Source organism: Anas platyrhynchos, chromosome 2 (genome assembly GCF_047663525.1).
Source record: "Anas platyrhynchos isolate ZD024472 breed Pekin duck chromosome 2, IASCAAS_PekinDuck_T2T, whole genome shotgun sequence".
NCBI lineage: Eukaryota > Metazoa > Chordata > Aves > Anseriformes > Anatidae > Anas > Anas platyrhynchos.
The window spans coordinates 26,100,206-26,113,859 of NC_092588.1; the positions used below are offsets into that span (position 1 = coordinate 26,100,206).

Consider the following 13,654-nt stretch of genomic DNA (forward strand, 5'->3'; position numbering starts at 1 on the left):
AATATGGAAAGTGTAACATTTTTATAATCAGCATCTTATAACGAGTTTGACCCATGTTATTTGCGATGGGTGAACTGACTGGGTTCAGAAGTAATGCCATCTTACAGATTCTCCAGTACCACTCTGAATTCAAATGAAACCTAGGGACTTCCCTCATCTGACGCAAACTAAAAATCATTTGCTGGTAGTATTTCATTTTCAAGAACATTACTTTATTCACACATATCTACTTAGGAAGGCATTACTACCCCTTGAATGTCATTTTTAAAGTTTGGCATAAAATAATTAACTGACTGAAAATGTCAAAAAGCCAAGACCAAGATTGTTATATATTTTAAAAATATTTTATATAACCATATCAGCTACATTCCATCTCGGTGTATGTAGTACTTATAATGACTTGACATTTTGTTATGTGCAGTTTTAGGGCTCATGACTGAAGTGCAAGCAGTAGACTTGATTTGTTTTTCTTCAGATTAACAATTATACTCAAGTGCAATGGTTTTCAAATCCTACTGGAGCTACAATATGAAGAAATACTTCCATAGACACGAGAAACCAAAGAATCCTCTGAAATATTCTTTAAAAATGTAGATCATGGCATGTCTACATAAGACACTAACTGTAGAACAATAACATTTTAATGAACTGTTGGTTCAGTAGTGATAACTGATTGAAAAAAATCAGATGGGAAAAAAAACACGCTATATTCAAAACACGACAATTTCTAAACATTTTATTGAAATCAGCATACAAAATATTTTTAAGGCTATTTCTCATTTGGTTATTTCTATATATTCATGAAAAAGTAGTGGTTCATTTCCAGAATTCACCACCATATAGTTAGGTATATTAAGAGCCTTTTGTTTTCCTAATCATTGCTTCCATCATATCCCACTGCTCTTTGGTAACCTAAAAGAGAAGAGAGCATTTTATTGGAATTCCATATAATTACACATCCAAGTATATGAACATAAAATAGCAGGGAAGAAATTTAGTACCTTTTTCAACTCATTGAATTCTCCTGCCATAGAAACATATTCTCCACCATCCATTCTAATAACCTAGGGAAAGCATAAAACAGTATATTTAATAAGTGGTTTTCCTGTAGTATTTCCTTGTTCTGAACTGTGAAAGTCATTTTTATTGATTCAGACCGAAAACTAAAATCCATACTCAAAATAATGTAATTCAATATTTTTTTAATGTTCTTCTTTAAAGGCACTAACCATCATACAATACAATTAAAAGGTTAATAATTATTGTAGAGTTTCAAAGTAATAACTTCATTTAATTTCTGAAATACTATACTGTAACCAACATTTTAAAAACCATCAGCAAAACTCAGACCATCAGCATGTTGATTTTATGAACAAGATCGACTGTAACTTACTGCTCCATTAACCCAGCTTGCATAGTCACTGCAGATAAAGGCAGCAAGATTTGCGATTTCTTCTACAGTTCCCAGACGGCCACAGGGAATCCTCTCAATCATTTTCTTCTCAAATGCACCTGTTGGGTCAAGGCGGCTAAAAGCACCCTGAGATTTAAGAGAAACATATGAAAAGAAATGTTTTAACTACATGAGAAATTAAAACTAGACAGAAATCTGACTCTATGGAAAATTTAATAAGGAACTTAACAATTGTGAGCAAAACGTCTACACAATCTACAAATTAAAAAAAGAATACAGGAAACAAAACATAATTTATCACTGTTTTACTAATATGCATCTACTGAGGGTGGTAAGCTGGAATTAAACATTCGTTTGGTATGGTCACCCACCATCTATCCACAAAAAAAAGGGGGGGTGGTTTTCACAAACACCCTTGATATAGACTTGAGGAAATAAACATGACTCAAAAATGCTGCATAGACACGGGAGAGGAAGGAAGGGAAATGAGCAGCAGCAAAAGCAACAGAAATAAATTTTACATGGCACAGAGCATGAAAAAAGGTTCAGTCAAATTGTTTCAATGACTAGAACTAAACTAATTCACTCTAAGTTTTAATATTTGAATAGCTTAGAATTCAATAGGAAATAGAGTTTTTTGTTCTTCCTGGCTCCTCCAAAAGGAAACAAATTCCTCAGGCAAAAGTCAGAAACGCATTAGTAACATTTATCTTAAGTTACTGAAGTTATGAGAGTTAAAGCACACTGTAATTTCTGTAATCATGGCTCTACTCATGCCATTTACATTTTCTATAGGCATGTTTTTAAATGCCAGTTTATAAGCTTAATAGCATTCCACTTGTACGCTTCTTCCTTTTCCTACATTGACGTCCAGAAGCATTTTCTGAAGACACAGGTGTAGCCCTTAAGGGGGAAAGCTTTGATTTTGCAATATGCTGGTTTAAGTAATAGAAATCTGCGGTTTTGTTTTCAGAGACATTTGAAGTTGGACAAACGTAATACTTTACTAAGAAAATACAGTATCTCAAGTGGGAGATATGCTATTAATTTAAATTAAAAATAAAAAAACAGGAAGTAGCATACTGACATTTAAAGTAGTTATCTTGCCAAAAATTTTGAAATCTAAAAATTAAAGTGATCTTGCCACATGATATAGCACATGCTAATAGTTTATATAGATTCAAAAGGGAACACGACAAACTAATGGAAGGAAAAAATCCATCAAGTTGCCTACAATCTGAAAAGATACCAGCTGTATCAAACTCTCTGGGCTATAGACTACCAGAGGCTGGAAACAAAGAATAAATATCATCACATGGTGGTTTGTTTTTTAATACTCTTGACTAAAAATCCACTTGGTACAAAACCAGGAGAGTTTTCAGTCATGAAAACTCTCAGAGCTGTCATGTTGTTTTAACATTCTTACAACTCTGCTGATACTGTTACTTATCTAACTTTACAGTCAAAAAGGTAAAACTAAGTTGTACAGTGTAGCATCTAAGACTGGCAAAATAAAAAAGAAAGAAAAGAAACTTTCTGCCCCGCCCCCCAAAACAACAGTAAAACCAACTGTGGAACATTTTATATATAGCCATAATACCATTATTAGCTGTTAGAACTCATAACTGTAATATTTGGACTCTATGTGAAAGGGATTCTTCTCTCTTCTCTTGCAGCACTGCTTCCTTTTTTCTTCCTGTTCCAGCTGGTCTGGATTACTTCCTTCAAACCCTTCAATCCTCCTTTTCACTCTTACCAAAGCTTCACATTTTCTTGCTGACTTATTTTTCTCTTTCTAGTTTTGTGCTTTTCAACAAAACTAGTGAGATTCTGTTCTCATACACCTAAAAGAGACTCTGAAATTTCAGAATTGAGATGCTTTGTGTAAGAATTAGGAGTTCAGACAGAAAAAGACAGTTGTACTCTGCCAAGAACTCACTTCACTTGACACATTATGCATGTACATTCTTCAAATCCGTATCTAAAAAAGAACATTACAATATGTTGGTATACCCCTCCTTCAAAACAGTAAGCAAAGTTTTTTTATATTAGCATAGTGGAAGGGGCAAAAGCAAGTTTCTTAAGTTCAAGAAATTCTACATTACAAATGTATTATTAATAAGTAATGTGTTCAATATTCCAGCAGTCTTGGACTTTCAAGGAAATTATACCCTAACTTAACATTTACAGAAGGGGTTAGACTATCTTAAAGGTAAGTCTCTACTGCAAAGCACATTCAAGGTTGTGTTTCACTTCATGCTATGTACCTTTGTTTTTATTGGACCTGGTTGAATCACATTGAATCTCATGCCATATTTACCCCACTCGGCCGCAAGAGACCTAAAAATTCATTAACAAAATGCATCAATATTTTAAACATTACTTTAATAATGCTACTCAGTGCATATATTTGTGTGTGTATATATACACACACACATATATATTCAGAACTGAATCAAATGTGTAAATACTAAAAATTGAGTCCTGAAACAGGTATTTCCACTTAAGGATTTTTCCTGCTTTTGTTGTTCTTAACAAAATCATTTATAAGTTTAAAGAAAAAAAAATCACATTCACAAACAGAGGAATACTGATTTAACATATGCATAATAGATAAAACAACAGTAAGGCGGGATTCTCTCTCTCCCTCCAAGTACAGGTGATTTTGGCACATCAATTCCTTGACAAACAGCTGTTAGACTACTGTCTTTCTCTGGTAGTTATGACCATTGAGTAAATATAAATATCTCCAGTGTTTTCAATGTAGCTCTCACATGTTTTGGAATACCATGAAATAGACCTTAAATTTTAAAATGGGACCAGTAATATTTGTTTTATGCATTTTCTCTACGTAAGTAGTACTTCAGATAGTTCATCTTCTGAATGAAGAATCTGTGTCACATCTTGGAAAAATATGTTTAAGTTCCATTCGGCTCTACAGAACAGAAATTAAAACTATCACTTATGTCTTCATAAGTTTCTTGATATGGAATTCCACTTACTAAACAGCTGCCAAACTATTATATTCCTTCTGCTGAAATGCAGAGGAGGAAGTATTTTCTACCAAGGACTGTCCCATAGCTAACAATGACAGAAGTATTTTTCTTTGCCAAGTAACTTGGATACAACACGTTGTTCTGAATTTTAATTGCAGATCTTGATTTAAGATGGTGATAGGAAAAAAAAAATTTATGAAACTAGCAAAAGTAGACTCCACCCAGACAAAGGGCAAAGGAAAGGTGAAGGTACTACAGACCTTGAACTTTTCCTCAGACAACTGGTTTTAAGTGATGGTTTGCCTATGAGACCCAGCAGAGAAAAAAATGCAAAAGAATCTCATTACTGAAACTCTGGATTTGAAATTTTAGAATTTGTCGCCACCAAAAGATGTAGCTCCACTTCCCCATAACAACTCTGCATTTTAACTTTCTTGCATTGGTTGCAATACTCTTCTGGTTCTCTGAGAGGTTTATTCAGCTCACAAACCCACGGGAAAAAAAAAAAAAAGTCACCCTTTTTATAGTTTTGCTTTCCAGTGAAGTAGCAAACTTATTAGGCTTAATGTTCTGGTTAAGTGCCACAGCAATGCAAGGCAGAGAGCAAAAGTATGCAGCTGGGAACACCTTTCCCAATGCACCAAAAGCAAGTTTATGTAATAACCAACCAAGCCCAAGAAAGAAAATACTGAACAGCTAGTGGAGAGTGGCTAAAGGGGATGGAAGAAGAAACATTCCGAGAAAAACACGCACCCCAGTGTGAATGCCAATCATAGAGCAGCAAGTGACTTATGACTTTTTAAAAGCATAATTTATCTTCCAGCATCTGATGCACTTGGGAATCCAGTCTGTTCTACAGTCTTTGTAAATAAAAATACTTCATCCAAAGCAATGTTGACTCCGTTGTTATTCTCCCCTTCTAACCACAGAAAGCGGGTTTTGGCTGATTTTATTCCACTCCAAAGTAATAAGAACTTTTAAAGTCTACTGAAGAGAGCACAGATGAAAGCAGGGAAATTCCTGATAAATACATTTGTTTCTACACATGTGTGCTCTCAGCTTTCACTTTTTTGCCCTGATAAAAATTATCACAGTAACAAGCAGTTAACATTTCTTTCTGTAAGAAACCGTCAGCATGCTATTTCTTGCTAGGATACTGGAGGCTGGAAGGTTCTCTGATGATATAATGGCATGGGTGGACTATATTAACTATACCAACTAGCTTAGCTCGGTCTTTACATTTATCCTATTGCGAAGAAATGAAAAGCAGAACAAACATTTTGCGCTATTACTCACTTGCTCATTGCTTCTACACCAGCTTTGGCAGAGGCACTCGGTAACACAAATCCTGAACCACTCTCCGCATAAATTGTTGTAATAGCCAGGAATGCTGCTCCTAGAAGTTGCAAAAACATTAAAAAAAAAATACACACAAAGATCAAATGCTGAACGTAAGGTAAAAAGCACCCTCGGCAGCACAGAAGTTTGTAGCTCAAGTGTCAGGGAACCATATGGCTCTGGGCTGTAAGAAGATTTTAAGAAGATATAATCTTGGAAGTCCTTTTTATTTCAGTTCCCCTTTTCCATGAATGTTAGAGTTCTTCCACATAAGTAAAAACGGATGTTGATTAGGCTCTAAAGCTTAATCTAAACCTTCAGGCTTCTACTGATTATCAACATATATACATAAAATCACTGACTAGAGTGAAGGCCCAAGCTCTTACAGTGCCTTTTTAGAAGCTGCCCTAGTCCAGTAGTTACTAATGGGTATTTTGTTCTAATTTCATCAATATAGCTAGAGCTATTAGTCAAATCCTACACCTGTGAATTTTGGTTATTTATATATTAACAAGTCAAGAAGGAAAACATGAAGTGTTACTTTGACTTGATGTTCACTTAAATAAGCATCACATATCCAGTTGCTTAATGAAACCAAGATATATATATAGACCCAATAGAAAAAAGTAACATGCTTTAAACAAAGCCTTATTTTTTTTTCCATTTTTACAAGTGTTTTACAATTAGTACAAACTCTGCAATCTACAATAAAATAATTTCTAACCAGTCCTACTCCATGATTTTAAAGTACAGCTTTAATCAATAAGAACTTTCTAGAAAAGACATAGTGTTAAAATAGTGGCTATGATACATAAGTAGCCTTATGTAGCCTTACATTGTAACACAAGGAAAGCAAGTAACATTATGTTACAAGGCTTATTTATCATTTATCTTAAATTAGGTACCTTTTTGGGCTTTTATGAGCTCCTTTCCAATTTCCAGAGTTACAAAAGCAGTACCATTAAGCACGATATCTGTTATAGTTTTCCATGCATTAGCAGAGAGTCGTTCAGAAGGGGAAATAAAGTTCCCTGCTGCATTGTTTATCACAACCTGAAACAGAAAGAAAAAGAATTTACTAAAAAATAGCTGTGTATCCAAACTGCTCTATATTATCAGTCCAGTAGTGAAGAGCTGAAAATGTAGTGGATGTACCTTCTCTACTGTCTCCACTGTGTCCTAATGGAAACGTTTGTCCCAGATACCCATACTCCCAGTATTCATAGACATACCTGTCCTGTCACTAAAGAGAAGAAAACTAAAGAACTAGACATTCAATTCAGTATGGAGTCTCTCTTAAAAGCAAAAAAGTGAAATAGGAATGTTTGGACAGGAAATGCTTGGTAAAAAAAACAACATGGTATATTTATTCATAAAATTATTAATATAATAAAAATGTAAAAAAGAGCAAGAAGTCTCCTCCCTTTATACACACACTTAAAACCTAGAGATAATAATATGGTTTGGCCAGAAATTGCAGTAACTAGCAGTCAAAACTACATCCAGGACAATACATCTACATATCAGGACAGTGAGCTGATTTATATCACTGATATAGCATACAGCAATGAGAAATACTTTCTCCACTTCTTATTCACACATTTAAAATTCATCAGGTTCTCCTTCATTTTTATATGAAGCTATTGCTGAAAGCAAAATGTCCATAGTAAACAGGTGACAGTTTTAAATCTACAGAAAACCATTTTAAATCTCACTGAATATCCTTTATGTTGATGTTAACATCCTCGTCACACTTTCTAAACAGCTAGCACAATCTGACTTGTTCCGACCACAACCAAATCAGGATTTACGACCTAGCATTGCTTAGATTCCAGTAGACAACAACCCTTCTCAGAGCAATGGGATAACATTAATGCTCTGTGTTTTGTATCAACTATTAGAAGATGTTTACCTTGACTGAAGATTTTTTCTTCATTTCAGCAGCAGGTAATTTTCAAGTTGGAACCTTCTTTGTGTATTTTAATGAGTCAAGCAAGGACTTGTTTAGGACTACTTCTGCTTTTAATTTGTGAGACACTGTTAATAACCAACAGGTGTTACTAGATACCCGTACAGCTAAATCATCTTTTCAGGAGGATTTATGAGCAGCATTCTGTTTGCTTAACTAAAACAATCCTATTGAAACTATTCCACTGCTTACAAATAAACTGTTAGTCCTTAAACCGAGTACAACTATTCTAACAACTATGCAAAAGGTATAGCCAGTTTAACTGTCAATGTTAGCTTTATCTTGAAGTTCTGCCACTTTTTGTCTAGTCTCTTTAGATTCCATTAACTTTTTTATCACATTAAAATCCATCACACATATGCATATCCTTCATACATTTTCAATAATGAAGACTGCAGATCTTTCCTTTCACTAAAATACTTACATCAGGATGACCTGCCACTTGAATTAGTTCAGCAACAGCATTCTTAACAGAAACTGGATCTCTCACATCACACTGGATAGCATAGACCTGTGTAATAATGGAAAAAGCAGCATATAAATGCATAAAATCCCTACAACCCATTTAATGTATAACATTCACTATTCTGTAAAATTTACCTTATTCCCTGTTTTAGAAGAAATTTCCTCTGCTGTTCCTTTCAAAACATCGAGCTTCCTAGAAATAAGTAATGACAGTGAATTTCAATTAAATGCAATTACAGTTCAGATTATTTAATAATATCATTAAATAATACTTTAAATTTTATCTTGTATTTGCTCTGAAAAGATTAATGCATGCACACACGTACTGATTTTCATGAAAATAACTCCAAAATAAAAATTATATTCAGTTACTAACTTTCTGAAAGCTAGATCTAAGTAATTTCTGGTTATTACTATTTAAAGTAACTCAGAAGTGTCTAAAGTAGGAGACTAACATTAAACTAATCAAGTGTAGTAAACTAGCAAAATGCTTCTATTCTGAGTACTCAATCATAATAAACTTAGCTTTAGCTATTACTCTATTAGTATTTTAGAAGGTACTTAGGCATTCAGATTTAAAACTAATATCTGAATCACTACTTAGAAGAATGTCACACTTATTTTGATTAAAAGTGAGATTGTTTTTCTTATCTTTATTCTAATGCTTAAGGAACTGTAGAAGGACTATCTTTGCTAAGAATTAAGATGAATGATTGTAATTCTTCATTGCAATCAAAATCCATCTGAAGAACACCCACAATAATACAAGATGCCCACTAATGTCATTCTATTTTATATTCTCTTTCACGCTTTAGTGGAATTTATGTCATATTCTGGTTTATTTTGCTGCCACGTTTCATGCAGAATTTTTCTGAGTTTAGCTTATTTCTTTCTACTGCTGGTTATGCTGCAGCTCCAACTAAACATCAGATTTGGGGTATTTATAATATGACATTATAATTACAAGGGTACTGAAATAAACTGGAAAAATTTACTCTGTTTACTTTATGAAGAAGAAAACAAAACAAATCCACTCAACATTCAATACTAAATGAAAGCTCTAAAATGTGTTTGTTAATATTTACCGGCTTGCTATAACACACTTGGCACCCAAACTGGACAAGGCTGTTGTCATGCCTTTGCCAATCCCAGTACCTCCACCGGTTACAAAGGCTACTTTCCCTTGAAAGGTATTCGGTGGCAACATCACTTTTTGAAGAGGTGAAAAGAATGCAGCCTGTGGTGCACTGCTGTCTTGAAGTAACACATTTGGCCCACGGCTGAAAAACTGGAAGAAAAAAAAAGTTTTTTTTCTTATTTCCATATACAAGACTGTTACTCAAGATTACATTTTTTTCTGACAATGAAGATAACAACCATAACTACCTTCCTATCATTACAAACTGAATGTAAGAATGATTAAATTGCGTTTGCATGGAGGTGTTTTAGTGTAATACAAACAGTAAACCAGGAAAGTATCTGAGCTATTTTTAGACATTCCATTCCAATTAAAGAACTATTGAAAAAATATTTTAATAGTGGTTTTTATTATTCTGTGTATTAGTTATTTTTATGGCTGTCACTTTTACTAAGGTATGTGGAAATCCTTTACAAACAAATTATACATTTACAGCAGGATTTGAGGTTCAGATTCATATATAAAATGTACTTTAAACTAGGAGTTTAGCCCTAATAAATACATGTGATTTTGAAACTATTTATCTATATATTTATGGATTCAAAAGCTTCACTAGCAGTGCCATGACTTTGATCGTTTACCACAATGAAACATTACCCTTAACTGGCTTGAATTAGGTAGAATCAAACTCCATGAGACCTGTCCCAGTAATTTCTGGAGCTGCTAAACAAACTAATGTCATCTTGCAATCTGTGAAATGTTGGGTTATTCCAGCATCAGATGGAATCCAGCCCTAAAATAACTACTGAATTAAATACTTCAGCACAGCAGCATTACAGTAAAAATGCAGAATGTCCTAAATTATTTAGAATACAGAAGTTACCTCAATCTGGAGCTGGAAACATTTCTAAGAAAGACAAGATTAGACCATTTTTATAGTGGGGGGAAAAAAAAAAAAGAATGCAAGACCACACGCTCTGTTTATTTTCTCCAATGCTAACTTATACTTGACTCCTTGAAGTGTCTATTTCACTACAAAAAAAAAAAATCTAGTACAATTTTAGGAAAACTACATGTTTACTTTTATATGGTGTTGTGAACAAAAGCAAAAAATTGTTCAACATCTTTCCTGTTGCCATGAAGAAGAAAGGTTATTTTAAAATAGTACAAATATTACTAGTTATTGTTCTAATTACTAATTCAAATTTCTAACTCTGAAAATAATTGATAGTATTTTTAGTGATTGTTGAATAATCCGTACATGCCATAGCTAACATACAGGGATACAAGTTTCACAGATCTTAAAGTTAGCCTGAGAAAGCATGCATGCAAGTCTTTTTACATGACAATACACTTATGTATGAGTAACATGGGGGAAAACAGAAGAATCATGGAATCATGCCAATTTAATGGAGCTCATGTTCCAAGCAAATGATTAAACAAAAACTAAGGCTGAGGAAGAGTTGTGAGCACTCTGTAGAATAAAAAACAAGAAAGTAAAGGTCAAACTAAAGCTGGATTTATTGTGAAAGTAAAGCAATGCAGCAAGTCCCACAGTACTTATATTAAACACGTATTTTGGTGATTATTTCTAGAACATGGACTCCTCAGCTAATGTGCAATGGCTTCTCACACACACATGCAAAAATCCAAAAACGGTTTTAAGCAATACAAACAACTCATATAGAAAAAACAAAGGATACTGCATTTTTCTGAAATAAAGTTCTACTGATCAGATCTGCCACCAAATGTCTGTAATATCGTGATTTATTTATGTTTTATTATTATCCCAATATGTTTTATAATTATCCCAACAAAAAACAGATTTGCACATTTTCACTGAATACCACAATACTCCCAAGGCTCCAGGAAAAGGGTGGGTGAGGATTCTCTCTGAGGACTTCAGAGCTCCCTGTTCAGCTCATCTCTGTTGGGATATATAGGGACAGAGGGCTCTGAAAACCTTCAGTTCACTACAGAAACCGTGCAAGCAGCTCTCCTCCTGCTGAAGGAGGATGAGGAAGCAGGTCACAGTATGGGCTTTAAGACCAAGATTAATAAATTAACCGCATCAACTAGCCGGTGAAGTTGGTATGATTCAGCAGTCTCCTCAGGAGCAGTTTCACAACGAGTTTCCTTGGCAGGAGTCATTCAATTTAATCTTGCCAGCATTTAAGGTCTAGGTGTTAAATTAAATCTCGGGTGTAAAGAGAAGCATAAATACGCCAGGAAAGAGGGTAAAAACAAAGAAGTGAAGAGAACAAACAAACAAATCCCCTCACCCGGGGGTCGGAAGGAAGTCATGAAACTACTACAGAAGGTCCTCCCGGAGGCAGTCAGTGGCAGGAAGCACTCTGCCTGGGCACAGCTCGCTGGAAAGGGCCCTCAGCAAACCTTAACAACACCCACACAGAAGCAGCCGTCACTATTTAGACAGCAACATCCACACTTCAGACAAATTACACCCCGCGACTCTGCCAACGGGACCAAAGGGCGCTACCGACACTTCCAGCCCCTGCCGTCCTGCCTGAAGGAAAACGGGGCACAAAGGGGCTCCGCGGAGCACTGAGGAGAAACGGGGGCGTCCTGACCCTTTGGGGTCTTCCCCCAGCCACCATCAGCCCCTCGACACCGCTCCGGCACTGCAAGACGGCTCCCCACGGCTGCGGGTGGCTCTGACACCGCAAGAGGAGCCCTGGCAGAGCGGGTGAGATGGCTGGCGGAGCACCACTACGAGCTCCCCGGGAGCGGGGAGCGCCTTACCCGCCTGCCGCCGGACAAGGAGACCGAGGCGCCGCCGAGGGCACCGCTCCGCCACAGCAGCGCGGCCACCGCCGCCATTTTGTCGAGCCTCGGGGGCGGGCGCTGGGCGGGGCGCCTGCTCCGCGGCCCCAGGCGGGGCGGCCGCACCGCGGCTCCCGGGCAGGGCTCTGCGGGGCTGGTGCTGCTCCTGTCGGGGCCGGTGGTGTCGGGGCAGAGGCGAGGCTGTAGCTGGGAAGCAAAATCTGAGCCCCAGAAGCCTCAGGAGCTCGACCCCGCCGGGCGCCGGCTCCTTGCTTGGCTGCTGCCTTCGCCTCAGGAGCCCGAGCTGCAGCGGCGCTTCTCAGTCTCTGTGTTTCATTGGGTTTTGTTTCTGAAATAATTCCTCAGTGCACGCCATTTGAAGGACGCTAAAATAATAAAAAGTTTTATTTTAAGTCAAGAAAGACTGTCTCATGGGCTCCACTGAAAGAAGTCTATGTGACCTCTACCATCAGCACAGCTCCTCTCAGGCACTCTTGCCAGTTCTTGCCAGGTGCTTTTGGGGAACAAGCATTCTTTATTTAAGAAATACCAAAAGCACTGCGGGGAAACAGTCTGTTAGTTGGGATTCTCAAATAGGTCTGATACCACATGGTTTGCTTTGGGGTGGGATCGGGCTAAGCACATTCACAAAGCCCTCCCTGACACAACAGTAACAGCACTGATGCTCCATCCCACACAAGACCTGAAGCAAGGTGCAAGGGGATGATTGAAATCCCTCTCCTTCTTATTTCAAATTCACCACTGACAATGGAATCCAGAAAAGGCCTGAACAGTTTACGAACATTAAACCCAGATAATCTACAGGGGATTATTCTGAGATAACATTTGATTTATTTGTGTAGAACACATAGACTCGCCAACTGGAAAGGTAATGAATGACTGATACCAACCCTTTTGAACAGCTTGGGTAAGACAGAAAGCAGGCATTTAAAAAAACACATTAGCACCTGCATGTCTCATGATCTAAAATGTAAGTGAATTTTATGAGAAAATTAAATTGGTCAATTGGTCTAATAAAGTATTATTCCATTTTATAAATCTTACTTTGGTTTGGGAGATACGTCTTTATAAGCTTAGGAAGAGTAGGAAGAGTTTAAGAATAGATTATCTGAAATATTCAAGCATCCGGTCTCTGGTTTAAAGCAAATCTGGAGGACTACAAGGCCAAAATATCTGTGTTTTTTTTTTTGTTTGTTTTGATTTGTTTTGGTTTGTTTGTTTGTTTTTTAATCTTGTGCAGTAACCTGAGAAACTCTAAGACTGTAAACCTAGACACATGTAAAGTATATTAATCTGTGAGAAGAAAAAAAATCATTAAAATCAGTAATACCTAGAAAAGTATGATCTGAAAGTGTCTAACTAGCACTAGCTCTATGCAAAGATAACTGTCTCAGTAATATTTTATCTAAATGTCTAAGAGGTAATGGATAGATGTATAGCAACCATAATTTAGGCTTTCAGGGTTTTGGCCAACTGTGAGAATGTAGTCCTCAGCAGAAACTTGAGTCCTCATTGTAAACTTGCATGAC

General features: G+C 36.4%; 1 protein-coding gene across 2 annotated transcripts; it reads right to left on the reverse strand.

Moving 5' to 3' along the window:
* Window positions 1–720: 720 nt before the first annotated feature.
* Window positions 721–12,242, reverse strand: DECR1 (2,4-dienoyl-CoA reductase 1). 2 transcript variants are annotated; one of them, XM_027452448.3, is made up of 10 exons: window positions 12,084–12,242; window positions 9,268–9,470; window positions 8,318–8,375; window positions 8,142–8,228; window positions 6,654–6,801; window positions 5,707–5,806; window positions 3,682–3,754; window positions 1,394–1,540; window positions 1,002–1,064; window positions 721–912 (listed from the first exon to the last, which is right to left on the reverse strand). In XM_027452448.3, exons 1-10 carry the CDS (start codon window positions 12,159–12,161, stop codon window positions 853–855), a joined length of 1,017 nt encoding a protein of 338 aa, XP_027308249.3. In that variant the 5' UTR covers window positions 12,162–12,242; the 3' UTR covers window positions 721–852. The 2 variants fall into 2 exon arrangements, with proteins under 2 accessions (XP_027308249.3, XP_071890576.1); XM_072034475.1 differs by lacking the exon at window positions 12,084–12,242 and adding an exon at window positions 11,603–11,707.
* Window positions 12,243–13,654: the final 1,412 nt, after the last annotated feature.

Excerpts from the sequence above, each read along its gene's own strand:
- DECR1 (XM_027452448.3), bottom strand. The coding sequence starts at position 12,161 with ATGGCGGCGGTGGCCGCGCTGCTGTGGCGGAGCGGTGCCCTCGGCGGC. Across the intron at positions 6,802-8,141 it reads AAGTGGCAGGTCATCCTGAT|GTTGTGATAAACAATGCAGC; the intron begins GTAAGTATTTTA and ends TTTCTGTTTCAG. Across the intron at positions 1,065-1,393 it reads CAAGCTGGGTTAATGGAGCA|GTTATTAGAATGGATGGTGG; the intron begins GTAAGTTACAGT and ends TGCTTTCCCTAG.